At 38.1% G+C, this 12,422-nt stretch overlaps 1 protein-coding gene across 8 annotated transcripts in view; it reads right to left on the bottom strand.

The window, feature by feature from the left end:
- The window catches only part of AP3S1 (adaptor related protein complex 3 subunit sigma 1), a 45,922-nt gene that overhangs the window by 18,579 nt on the left and 14,921 nt on the right, over positions 1-12,422 (bottom strand). For all 8 annotated transcript variants that reach the window (XR_012627147.1, XM_074856522.1, XM_074856524.1 and 5 more), the window contains exon 5: positions 2,936-3,043. Coding sequence is in view for 7 of the 8 variants with exons in the window: in XM_074856522.1 (XP_074712623.1) it covers positions 2,936-3,043 (108 nt within the window). In the remaining variant the exon portion in view is untranslated. The remainder of the gene's footprint in view (positions 1-2,935; positions 3,044-12,422) is intronic.

Here is a 12,422-nt window from a genome sequence, read left to right as displayed (position 1 = left end):
GATCAGGAGGTTCAGAAAAAATGAGGTCCAACTTAAAAGTCTAAATCACACACAGTTGAACACTCCAAATAGAGAAGAGGTAGCCCAGGTTTAACTACAAAACTTCCAGAGGCTCTGGATAAATCCCAATGACCCCTCACCCAAAAATTCCCTCCCTTAGTCACAATGATTCTTTGGCTTTAGGAGGATTGACCAAAAATCCATTCACAAATAAACACTAAACTGAAAGGTAGGGAAATGCATTTAAGACATTTCTCAAGGTAGAAACAGAATTTCCTTTGTAGCCCATCCAAGCAATGTAAGAGCTGAACCAGAAATCAAAGCTAGGGACCCCCTCATAGTGGTTTAAATAATTAATCTCTGTTAAAAACATTAACAAATTCTTTGAGTTTATAACTTTGCTCAAATATTTGTGAATTTAATAAATACATTCGATCTTCTTCACTAAATGCTAACTGAAAGCCTCTTTAGAAACCTAATACATAACTAAACAAATAACTGATGTTAAATGACTAGATTTTGTATATTAAGGGAAGCCAGGTGGGCACAATACAAAATTTAAAATATTTCTGAAAATGTAGCTCAGTTACAGCTTTATTAGCTTCATTATTTCAGATACAAAAGGAAATTTAACCTTAAAGTAGCAATTTTATGGATGCAAGAACTATGACAGAGATCTAACAAGCCAGACAGAGTAAAGCGAGAGTGTTGTGGCACAGGTGGCAGTCCTAAAACTACACATTATATCAATAATAATTTCTAAATTTTAAAAATAATTTAATTTTTTTTAGTTAAAGAAAACTGAGAAGATCCACTAGTTTTGATTTCTTAGTGACCAGCATTCAAAAATATTGTTATTACTGATTTTGATTTACATGAACTGGATTTGCTTGTATCTTGAACACATATGTTCAGGAAAGACATGTTGAAAGATTCACAATCTTTATCAAAAAGGAAAAATGAAAAGAAATAGCAATCAGGAAATTTCTGTGATATACATGAAACAAATGATTAATGATATGAGGAAATAGTTACCAGGTATTGTGAAGTATCTCAGCATTACAGTAACTGTTAAATTTGAAAAGAAACAGTCACTGAACTAACAAAAAAAAAAAAAAAAGGCATTTGTGGTGAGCAGACTGTCAAATGTTCTACTCCATCCCAGTCACCAAGTGTTTTAATTTATCACTGATACTTCTTTACTTTCTATAATTCATTGCTGAATGTAAAGGAACAAGTTGCTATTTGCCTTGCATATGCTCTGAGCTCTACATGGTTTTTTGTATCTTCTACCACCTATTTTTATACATAAGCATCTTAAAAGAATGGCTTACTGATGAATAATGGAAAACATCAAGTATTGCAGCTGGCTGCACTGAATTGATGTGTTTCAGATGACTAGTCAGAGACTGGTCCACTGTTGATTTGGTAACAGAATTTACATAAGAATAAATACCTTAATTAAATGCTTTTAAGTAAGACTGATATGCAAATAATACACAGTAGAACATAGCTGTTCAGCAAGTTCATCTTTTGGGACACTATGTTACTTTTCCACCAAATATAGAAAAATATATGTATACAGAAGTTACTCAAATATAGTAAAAATTTATGAGAATAATTCCAAATATTGATCTCTGTTATCAATGGTTCATTCTGAGCTTGAAAAAAATGTTAAAATGAACGTTCTGGACATCTTCATAATCTTCAATGCAGTCCTTCTGGATGTATATTGCTATGCACAGTATCATATCATACCTAGCTTTTTCCTGTTTTTCACACAGTGTTGTCTTGATCTGATACAGTGTGGAAGTTGCACAAAACAGACAATTAAATGTATTAAAAGACTTGAGGTGGTGCAGTGTGAGATCGCAGAATTAGGAGAACAGTATACATTGTACCACAAAAAAGCTGAAGAATTCATTTCTCTCTGTTGCACTTAAGTCAAAACTAGGAAGTTCTCTAGGTCTTCTCCTAAAATGTCATTTAGTTCATATTCATGCCACCTACAATATTTCAATCAGCTGACTTCAACTTTAGAAATAGTCTCCAATTCAAGCAAAGGTTTGTTTAGAAATTTGTATATTACTCTCTGAAAATCAGATGATGTGTTCTGTGGAATTACTCTCATCAGTAAGAATCAATCTCAGATTTAGCTAAGATGTACTAGCAGTATTTTGGCTTACAAGGCATGTGTGGTGATGTTAAAGGAACAGTAATATTCTGTCATAGCTAAAGTAATTCTAAAATCCCCTCTTAGTCTAAGTTTCTCTCCTAAATACAAATTCAGCAATTGTTGAATTGAAAAGGGATTCCCGCAACCCCTTGTTCAGAATGTTTTGGGCGTATACAGAATATAATTTTCTCACTCGAATCTACTCAACTGAAGACCACATTCAGATTACCAAAATGGTAGAATTTGTATTTATTAAAAATTGTGCTTTAAATTCTATCATCTAGTCTGTTTCAGTCCGATCTATTATTTTAGGTTGCAGTATCATTGTGACACTAAATATGCTGCCACTTATTTCAGGTGGTAGAAACATACTAGCAGACAGGAATATGCAGTCTTCATATACACGCTTTGGTTCTTTACCTGATTTCTTTTAAGTGTTATAGTCACTAGCCCAGCATAATGAATACACTGGAAATAAAATGTCTTCTGCAAGACAAACTTAGAACTCCAGAAGTATCTCAACAGCAATGGTGCATAATGCTATTAGATACAAATAGTAAAAACTAATCAGCAGTGACTCTAAACAACTATTTATGATTAAAGGTACAACATCCTAACCTAATGATATGTTGTAATTTCTTAGCATTATAAGCAAGCAGCTGTATATAGGTTGCTATTGAAGGACAAACAGCATTATACAGCATGCGTTTACTACATCCGTGTTTTTAGTTTAAAAACTACACAGTACATCACTCTTACCTCAGATTTCTCCAGTTTATTTTGAGCATCAATCTGAGTGACAATTTCATTCATGTTGGTCTCCAAAACCATTCCACCCATGACCATTTCAGCCAATATGTTATGGACCTAAAAGAGACCAAAAGAAAATTTTAAAATGCAAAATGTCCTACATGCATCTGAACAGATGATATCTACATTCCTCAACACAGGAACACATATATTCTGTAAGTCACTTAATTAATGTTAGCAATTTATTTAAAACCATTTGGGGACAAAGCTCATAACTTGATGTTCATTTCTGCAGTATCTTCTTTGCTCATATCTCTGTTACAAATTCATGAGCTATACCACTTTGCTTATCAATGCTAGAAGAAACTTTCACATTCATCTTTGAGAACCCATTTTTCAGGACTATGGACAAGAGTTCTAAATAGCGTCAATAGTAGTAATACCTCTAAGGAGCAGGTTCTACAAGATTGAACAAATTGCTCACACACAGATGTGTAAAAACTACTTTGGGCTACATCTATGAAGGAAGAGAGACACAGTGATGCTCACCCACCATGGGTACCAAGACTAGGCTTACAATTAGAATTAACATACGTGAGCTAACCCATACCCAAGCTACACCACAAACAGGGAGTCTTCGGCATCTGGGACTAAGATTGACAGCTAGGACTCAAACTGAAGGACTACATAAACCAGCTGAAGACCTTAATGAAGTGGGTATGTCTAAATATCCCTCTTTCCTGAAACCCTGATTTGGGAATGCGAATTCGTGGGTTCACGAATCTGCTTCAGAGCCTGTATTTGCACCTTATCTAAAGGCTGGGTTTTTTTTTTTAAAAAAGGCATGCTTCTACATACTTTCTAGTAAAAATCCAGAGATAATATGTAATGTATAATATTTTAATCCCATTATAATTCTGAAGACAAGGAACACTGTATTACTCTTCTGAAATAAACACATTGTACAATCTGATACTACAAAGCGCAATTCTGCTATTATTTTGGATATTCTTGCAAATTCCCTGTGGATCAAGGATAGATGTAAATCTCTAAATGAAACAATTCTAAAGATGAGTTGCAAGTGCTATATCAAAAAAGACCACACTTTCATTTTTGTGCCACACCTCAAGAACAAAATTGAAGAGTTGTTTCTCTGATAAATCATTAGTAAATTTCAGTAGAAACTTACAATGGATGTGTTTAGAGAGGCTGAGAACAGCTCTTCCTCTCTGCCTATTGCTACTGAGTGGAGCTTTAAGGATCAAACACTTATGAGAAAGATTAACAAACCCTGCTAAGCCACCCTCTTACACCTGGTATATATGTCCCTTGTAACATAGCAAGTTAAAAAGCATAATATAAAAGTGGTGCTAAAGGTTACTAGGTGAAAGTTACGAAGCCGACTAGGGCACACGGATCATGAATAGAGTTCCCTATTCTTAGAGAGGCCAGGAGAGGAGGCAGCTGAACTGACATCCTGGACTTCCAAAGGGCTGACTTTCTTGTTTAGGCACCTGCTTGAAAGAATTTCTTGGGAGACGATCCTGAAGGGTATAGGGGTCCAGGAAGGCTGGGCAATCTTTAAGAAGAAAGTCTTAATGGCTCAGGAGCAGGCTGTCCCCAGGTGCTCTAAGAGAAGCCACTGCCAGAGAAGGCCACCCTGGCTAAACAGGGAGCTTTGGCTGCAGCTCAGGGAGAAAAGGAGTTTACAGCTTTTGGAAGAAGGGGCTAGCGAGTCACAATTACAAAGAGGCTGTGAGGCTATGCAGGGTGGAAATCAGGAGGTCCAAAGCCCAGCTAGAAATTACCCTGGCTTCAGCAACCAAGGATAACAAGAAATGTTTCTATAAGTATGTCAACAGCAAAAGAAAGACCAGGGAGAGCCTCCATCCCTCACTAGATGCAGGAGGAAACATGGTAACAAGTGATGAGGAAAAAGCTGAGGTGCTTAATGCCTTCTTTGCCTCGGTCTTTAATAGCAAGACTAGTTGTACTGAGGGAATCCAGTCTCCTCAGCCAGAAGACAGAGACTGGGAGAACGACCCCCCCGCAATCCAGGAGGAGACAGTCAGTGACCTACTGCATCACATAGACATACACGAGTCTATGGGACCGGATGGGATACACCTGAGGATGCTGAAGGAGCTGGCTGGGGTGCTCGCCAAGCCGCTTTCCACCATTTACCAGCCGTCCTGGCTGACCGGGGAGGTCCCAACAGAGTGGAAACTGGCCAATGTGACGCCCATCTATAAGAAGGGTCGGAAGGATGATCCAGGAAATTACAGGCCTGTCAGCTTGACTTCGGTGCCTGGGAAGCGGATGGAGCAGCTCATCCTGAGTACCATCATACAACACATGCGGGACAATGAGATGATCAGGCCCAGTCAGCATGGGCTTATGAAAGGCAGGTCCTGCTTGATAAACCCGATCTCCTTCTACAACAGGGCGACCTGCTTATTGGATGAGGGAAAGGCTGTGGATGTAGTTTACCTTGACTGTAGTAAGGCCTTTGACACCATTTCCCACAACATTCTCCTGGCGAAACTGGCTGCTCAAGGCTTAGATGGGCACGTGCTTTGCTGGGTAAAAAACTGGCTGGATGGCCGGGCCCAGAGAGTTGTGGTGAACGGAGTTAAATCCAGTTGGCAGCCGATCACGAGTGGTGTCCCCCAGGGCTCGGTTTTGGGGCCACTCCTGTTTAACATCTTTATTGATGATCCAGACAAGGGGATCGAGTGCACCCTCAGTAAGTTTGCAGATAACACCAAGCTGGGTGGGAGTGTTGATCTGCTCGAGGGTAGGGAGGCTCTGCAGAGAGACCTGGACAGGCTGGAGCGATGGGCTAAGGCCAACTGTAGGAGTTTCAATAAGGCCAAATGCCGGGTGCTGCACTTGGGCCACAACAACCCCCAGCAGCGCTACAGGCTTGGGGAGCAGTGGCTGGAGAGCTGCCAGTCAGAGAGGGACCTGGGGGTGTTAATTGACAGCCGGCTGAACATGAGCCAGCAGTGTGCCCAGGTGGCCAAGAAGGCCAATGGCATCCTGGCTTGTATCAGCAATAGCATGGCCAGCAGGGACAGGGAAGAGATCTTACCCCTGTACTCGGCACTGGTGAGGCCGCCCCTCAATGACTGTGTTCAGTATTGGGCCCCTCACTACAAAAAGGACATTGAATGACTCGAGCGTGTCCAGAGAAGGGCAACGAAGCTGGTAAAGGGTCTGGAGCACAGGTCGTACGAGGAGCGGCTGAGGGAACTGGGGTTGTTTAGTCTGGAGAAGAGGAGGCTGAGGGGAGACCTCATCACCCTCTACAGCTGTCTGAAAAGAGGTTGCAGAGAGCTGGGGATGAGCCTCTTTAACCAAGTAATAAGTGATAGGACAAGAGGGAATGGCCTCGAGTTGCACCAGGGAAGGTTTAGACTAGATGTCAGGAAGTATTTCTTTACAGAACGGGTTATTAGGTGTTGGAATGGGCTGCCCAGGGAGGTGGTGGAGACCCCATCCCTGAAGGTGTTTAAGAGTAGAGTCGACACAGTGCTGAGAGATATGGTGTAGATGGGAACTGGCAGTGTTAGGTTAATGGTTGGACTAGATGATCTTCAAGGTCCTTTCCAACCTAGTTGATTCTGTGATTCTGTGATTGCAACACACGGGGGTAACCCATGCCAGAGCATCTTGGGAAGAGCTGCAGCCTGTGGGGAAGACTCATAATGGAAAAGTTTTGTGAAGGACTGTCCCTCTGAGAGGGATGCTACGTAGAGCAAGTGAAAGAATGCAGAGGAGTGCTTTCTCCCATCAGGAGGAAAGAGCAGTGAACTGACCAAAAATCCCCCATTCCCTGGTCCCACACCACTGGGGGGAAGAGGTAGAGATGTCAGGAAAAACTGAGCACGGGAAGAAGAGTCTGTCTTTTGCCCATGACCATAATAGGCGAATCACCCCTCCCTGTCCTTTTCACAATTCCCGAGCCTTTTGCTTCATTTTTCTCCTTCCCAGTGCTGGGGAAGAAGAGACGCGTGAATGGCGTGGTGCTCAGTTGCCCTCTGGGCTCAAACCACGACAACTGGCCATAAGGAAACCTTTCCCTAGGAGGACGGGGGAGCAGTGGAACAGGCTGCCCAGGGGTTGTGCAGGCTCCCTCCCTCTGGGAGCAACCTGGTGTGACTCCATGGCTGACCCTGCTGGGAGCAACATCTTGTACCAGCCATCCCTGGAGGTTTATATTTGAATTATCCTACAATTTTATAGTAAAAATATGCTGCTTCATGATGTGTAGAGTTCCACCAGTAAAAACAAATGCTTCAGAGCCAGAAACTTGCTCTATCCATTATAGGCAGGAAATCCAAATTTCTGGAAAAAGCTAGATGCAAAGAATTAGGGTCAATTTAAGTGTAATGCATATGTCAGCAATGTGAATTGTACCAAAAGTGTCTGTATATATACATATGTGTATATATATGGATAGGAAAGGGAAAAAAATCATGTATACATATATATGAAATTAGGAAAGACCAATTTATTGTATTTCTAAATACAATAGTTTTGCATCAACCAACCTCATAGAAGCCAGATCATGAAAGTGCTCAGGAACATACTAACACTTGCTACTTCTCAAGTGTAGTAAATGCTTTAAAGAATAACTGTGGAACTATCACAGACAGTTATACAGGTGTCCAAACAAATCTACAAAAGTTTTAGAAAAAAAGCTTTAGAAAACAGTATCATCCCTTGGATTGAAAGAGATACTAGACATCACTGAACATATTACTTAATGACACAGGAATTCACAACACATGCAGCAGTATCTTTGCATATGGTTTTAAAACACTGAAAGCATGAATAAATGCCTGTGGACTGAATTTGGCTGGCAGGGTTGTTGTTTGTTTGGTTTGGGTTTTTTTTCTGACCTGGCAGAAAATGCAGAAATACTGCTTAGTAGATGCCAGTAAGAGGCCCAGCTGGTAACATCGCCTTAAAACAGCAGTGGTGCAAGGTCTCCAATAAGTGCACATTATGTATGACAGTTCATGGAACAATTCTATGATATGACAATGTATCTGATGCATTTTGTATAATATGAAGACAGACATAAATTCAAGAAGTTGCCAAGCTCAAGCAGAAGAACTAGATCATATAGCCTCTAGAGGTCCCTTCCAGTATAAGTTACTCTAGGATTCTGAGAACAAAGAAGCTGAACTGTTTTACTATTTTATAAATTAAAAAGAAAAAAAAAAAGGGCTTCTTGAGCACACAGACCATTGAATATAAAGGTAAAGTTGTAGCACAATAGCAACAACAAAACAAGGCAACCATTGCATGATAGCAAGACAAAGAATTTGATTTACAGCCTCAAAGAATGCATCTCACCAAGGCAGCAATTGCCCTTGGTGTAAGTTCTGAAAGAAGTCTGCAACATGCCAGCAAGCTAAGATTAAGAAGTAATTGACAACCGAGTACTGTTTGCAGATAAAAGAAGGCAGAAGGCAAACTTCAGATTTCTGGCCAGCTGTAGCACTGATGCTATAACTGTATAGAATAGCAGAATACTTGTACGGCTGGCATTAATATCCAGTCTTTGGCAGTTATTGCCATTATCCTCATTATGACAGAGGCAGTGAAGAAGGATCATTAATACAATTCTGAATACAGCTTCTCACAAATAAAATTCCTCATAATTGATAGTGTATATGCAGATTTGCAAATATTACAATAAGCTCTGCAGACAGAAAGAATAGTGACGATATTTTTTTCCTAAAGCACAGTAGTCCACTTAGTATTCTACACCAAAACATTAAGAAAATACCTTCCTTAACGTTTTTAGTCATAAGGAAACTATCTAATTACTCTAGATGTTGGTGTTTTAAAGGATAGCTTTATTATCATTTTGCTCTCTGAAAGTCCTCTAGTAAGTATATAGTACAAATTAAAGCACCATGAATTACTGCTCAGCAGTTATTGCAGTATCTCATGTTCAGCATTTCATGTTACAGAAGATGTACATGATAACATTTATCTTTCTATCATGCAAGTTGCTTTAAAAACATGAGAGTTAAAATTTCTATTTATGCTCAAGCATGCTTAAAAACTTTAAGTCAGAGGCAAAATCCACCTAGTTCATTATCTGGTTTCAAAAATTCACCAGTTGACACTTGAAAAATTTATGCAAAAAATCTTAAGAGTACTATTTAACCTGATATAAATTCTCTGCTTCAAAATATCTCCAATTTAAGGATTCCTGAAACACAGATTGTTTGCTGTTTCTTGCTATATTATTGTATTTTATAGCTCCTGTCAGTTTTTCCTTTGGTTAATATGTCTAATCACTTTTGAACCTATTTATAATATTCTTGGCATCTATGATAAAATGCGACAATGGCAATCCATAATTTAATTATCAATCATGGAAAAAGACATTTTCTTTGTTTCAAACTTACTTCCTGAAATTTTATCTGATATCCCACTGTTATTTATTTCTGAGAAACAGTTGCTCATTTTCTTCAGGCCCTTCAACACCTTTTTTTATATACTTGTTACTTCTCTGCCTCCAGTATCTTGAATATTTACTTTAATCCATGCAAGCTGTTCCATACCTTGGATCATGCTTCTTACCTGTCTCTGTATTTTTTTTCCTACTTTTAGTATGCAATATGCAAGTCTACCACACAGTATTTAAAAGTGTGTATAAGGCATGGATTGACATAGTAGTTTAATAATTTTTTTTCTTGCCCCACTTTTCCTCTAAGGGGGTGATTTTCTAAATAACAGAATAAAATTAATTTTACTTGTTAATCTCCAATGAAAGGAAAACATGACTATGACCAATAATACTATGTAAACACTGTAATCCATTTACTCCAATCTCTTAAATACACTATAAGAATAAAACAGTACTAGCAAGTTTGCCCAGATACAAGCAGTAGCAAGACATAGATTTTTAATATTAACTTTTTCTTTTTCATTGCAAATACATATTAAACTAAAAAATACACATTATTTTCTCCATTTTAACAATTTCCCCTAATTATTTTGCTAAACACACAAAAAAAATTCTGGATTAAAAAAGCATTAAGTAGCAATGAAGTGCAAAATACACTTCAACAGTGTATTCAAAATAGCATTTAAATGAAAGACTGAAGGCACATGGAATACACCTCATTTATATTCTAAAAGAGATCAGACTGTTGAGAACATAAATGTTTCAAAATCTGAAATTGGCATTTTGTAATAATAATTTTGATGTTTTTTTACAAAAATCAAGAGTGCTTCTTACTTCTGTTCCATGTGCTGTGTAAAAGCATGAATGCATACTTTAACAAATGTGGAGAAGGAATGTATCAAGAAAAAAAATCTCACAGGAAAATCTGGCAAACACGTTTTCTTGTCTTCAAGTTGGGACCAGATTCTGGAGAGTTCACTGTTCTGGTCAGATAATAAGCTCTTAGAAGAGATTATGGTACTCCCAGGAATATTTCAATAGGTGCCAAAAACTTGTGAAAAAAATAAAAGTATTTCCTTAAATACCAAACAATGTATTCTAGTATTTTAGCTGTAAAAGATGCTTATGATAACTTTGTGATGTGTTTTCCATTAGAAAGCACTACACTTCTGGACTCAGTGTAGGAGTCAGTATAGGACTGACATCAACCTCCTCTGGAAAACATTTTGCTTCAGCTATAGCAAGTTTGGTTTTTTTTAATACAGCTGATCCATAAAAGAGAAGCCTAATTCTCTCCTGTGCAAACTACACTCCCTGACACCCCAAGTCCTCATCTGCTACAGCACATAAGAAACACTATCTCATTCCCACCTGTATTTTATTCTCCAAACGAATTTCTAGTACTATACCAATATTCTTCTTGAATAAACAACTCTCTTGGCTCCAACTTACTAAAAACCATCACTGGGTCCTGTATAATGATGGCTGCCTGACAAAGGTAAATCTTTCCTTATAGAAACACCACATAAAATGCTACTGAAGAGGCAGCACCTGCTGAGATTACAGAGTTTAGCTCTTATACATAAATGTTATTTCCTGTATTTTTATAAGAATGGCATTTCTTGTATTTTAGGCAGTTCTAGCAAGAGGATTGGAAGTCACCTTCCACAATTCCATCAAGAACTGAAGACACAGATCAACTCTCATCCAATTCAATCAGTCAATCCTCACTTTTCTCAACACCAGACCACTCACAATACAAATATTTGAAATGTTTTACCCCGAACAGCTCCCACATATAAGTATCCCCTATAACTGAGATTCTATCCAGACCAAACATCCAGCAGCAGGTGCTCTTTTTCCCTATTACACCCTTGAAATCTATTAACAGGCCAGGTCACAAATATCTGGCAAGAGAAAGTTAATGTGTTGTAACTCAGAAGACTCAGTGCATTTTGCTTCTTGACAAGGTGACCTCAGCAGCAGTTTAAAGACAATATAATGCTGTAATTTCATTCTCACAGATGTATACTCCTGTTTTTTTTCTTACAGATTTACAAGAGTACTAATCAAACTGTACCGAATCAAATGTTTTGATTCCATGTTATGATATAAACTAAGTCTTACAAACCAATTACACTGAAGAAATAAGAAAAAGGAAAAAAAAAAAAGAATGGAAATTACATCAGATTAGTCACAACTGAACAACTAATGCTACCACACTGCTAGTATTAGCCTTGCATTACTGCAGAAGTTCTGCTTTCTGTATTGTATTTTTTTGTTGACTTATGTTCAAGTTAGAAATCACTGTACTGTGATCATCACTAATGACAAGTTCAAAAATTTTTTAACTCAAGGTTTCATTTTATTTTGCTAAAATATCTATTTAGAATTTATGGTTCACATTTTCCCCAGAGTTTGAAAATTCTAGCCTAAACATTTATTGGAATTCTCATATAGTTTTTTTAGTAAATCTAATAAAACACTTAAATTTTAGTTTCACTTTGACAAATAGTTTTCAAGAGGAAAAGTATCATCTTATATCCAATACAAAGGAAAACATTCTTCAAGAAATGTAACATTTTGAAGCACCTAAGTTCTTTACATTTTATTAGAAAGATGTTTCTCCTATAAAGTGTAAAGGAGTACTTATGTTAAGGAATGCTACTGAATGAAACATGCTACAGAGTAACAGCTTGGACTGCATAGCAGCCGAAGTATTTTGCAGCCAAAGATAAAGAACAAATTCCTTGCCACAAAACGACTGCAGTGTCTGGGTTCTTTAATCTCAGAAGGCAATATATAAACCACTCAAATTCTTTTGTACTTTAGTCTGCCATTTTGGAAACAGCTAACTAGTTCCAGCCAGGCTAGAAATCCTAATGACTTGTCATGAGCACAGTATCAGTTCAAATACCTATTCAGGGTCATTTGCATGTCACTGTCTGGTCAAGGTACAAGTGTTTCTTCCAAAAGAACTTCCTGATTTTGAAACAAACCCAGTCAGTTCCAAATGGTTATTTCAGCTACTTAACTTGTTACTGGTTTTAGTTCACTTTT

This window comes from Strix uralensis, chromosome Z (genome assembly GCF_047716275.1).
Source record: "Strix uralensis isolate ZFMK-TIS-50842 chromosome Z, bStrUra1, whole genome shotgun sequence".
NCBI classification, from domain to species: Eukaryota; Metazoa; Chordata; class Aves; order Strigiformes; family Strigidae; genus Strix; species Strix uralensis.
The sequence above is the reverse complement of the archived record's forward strand: the minus strand, read 5'-3'. Positions and strand labels throughout refer to the sequence as shown.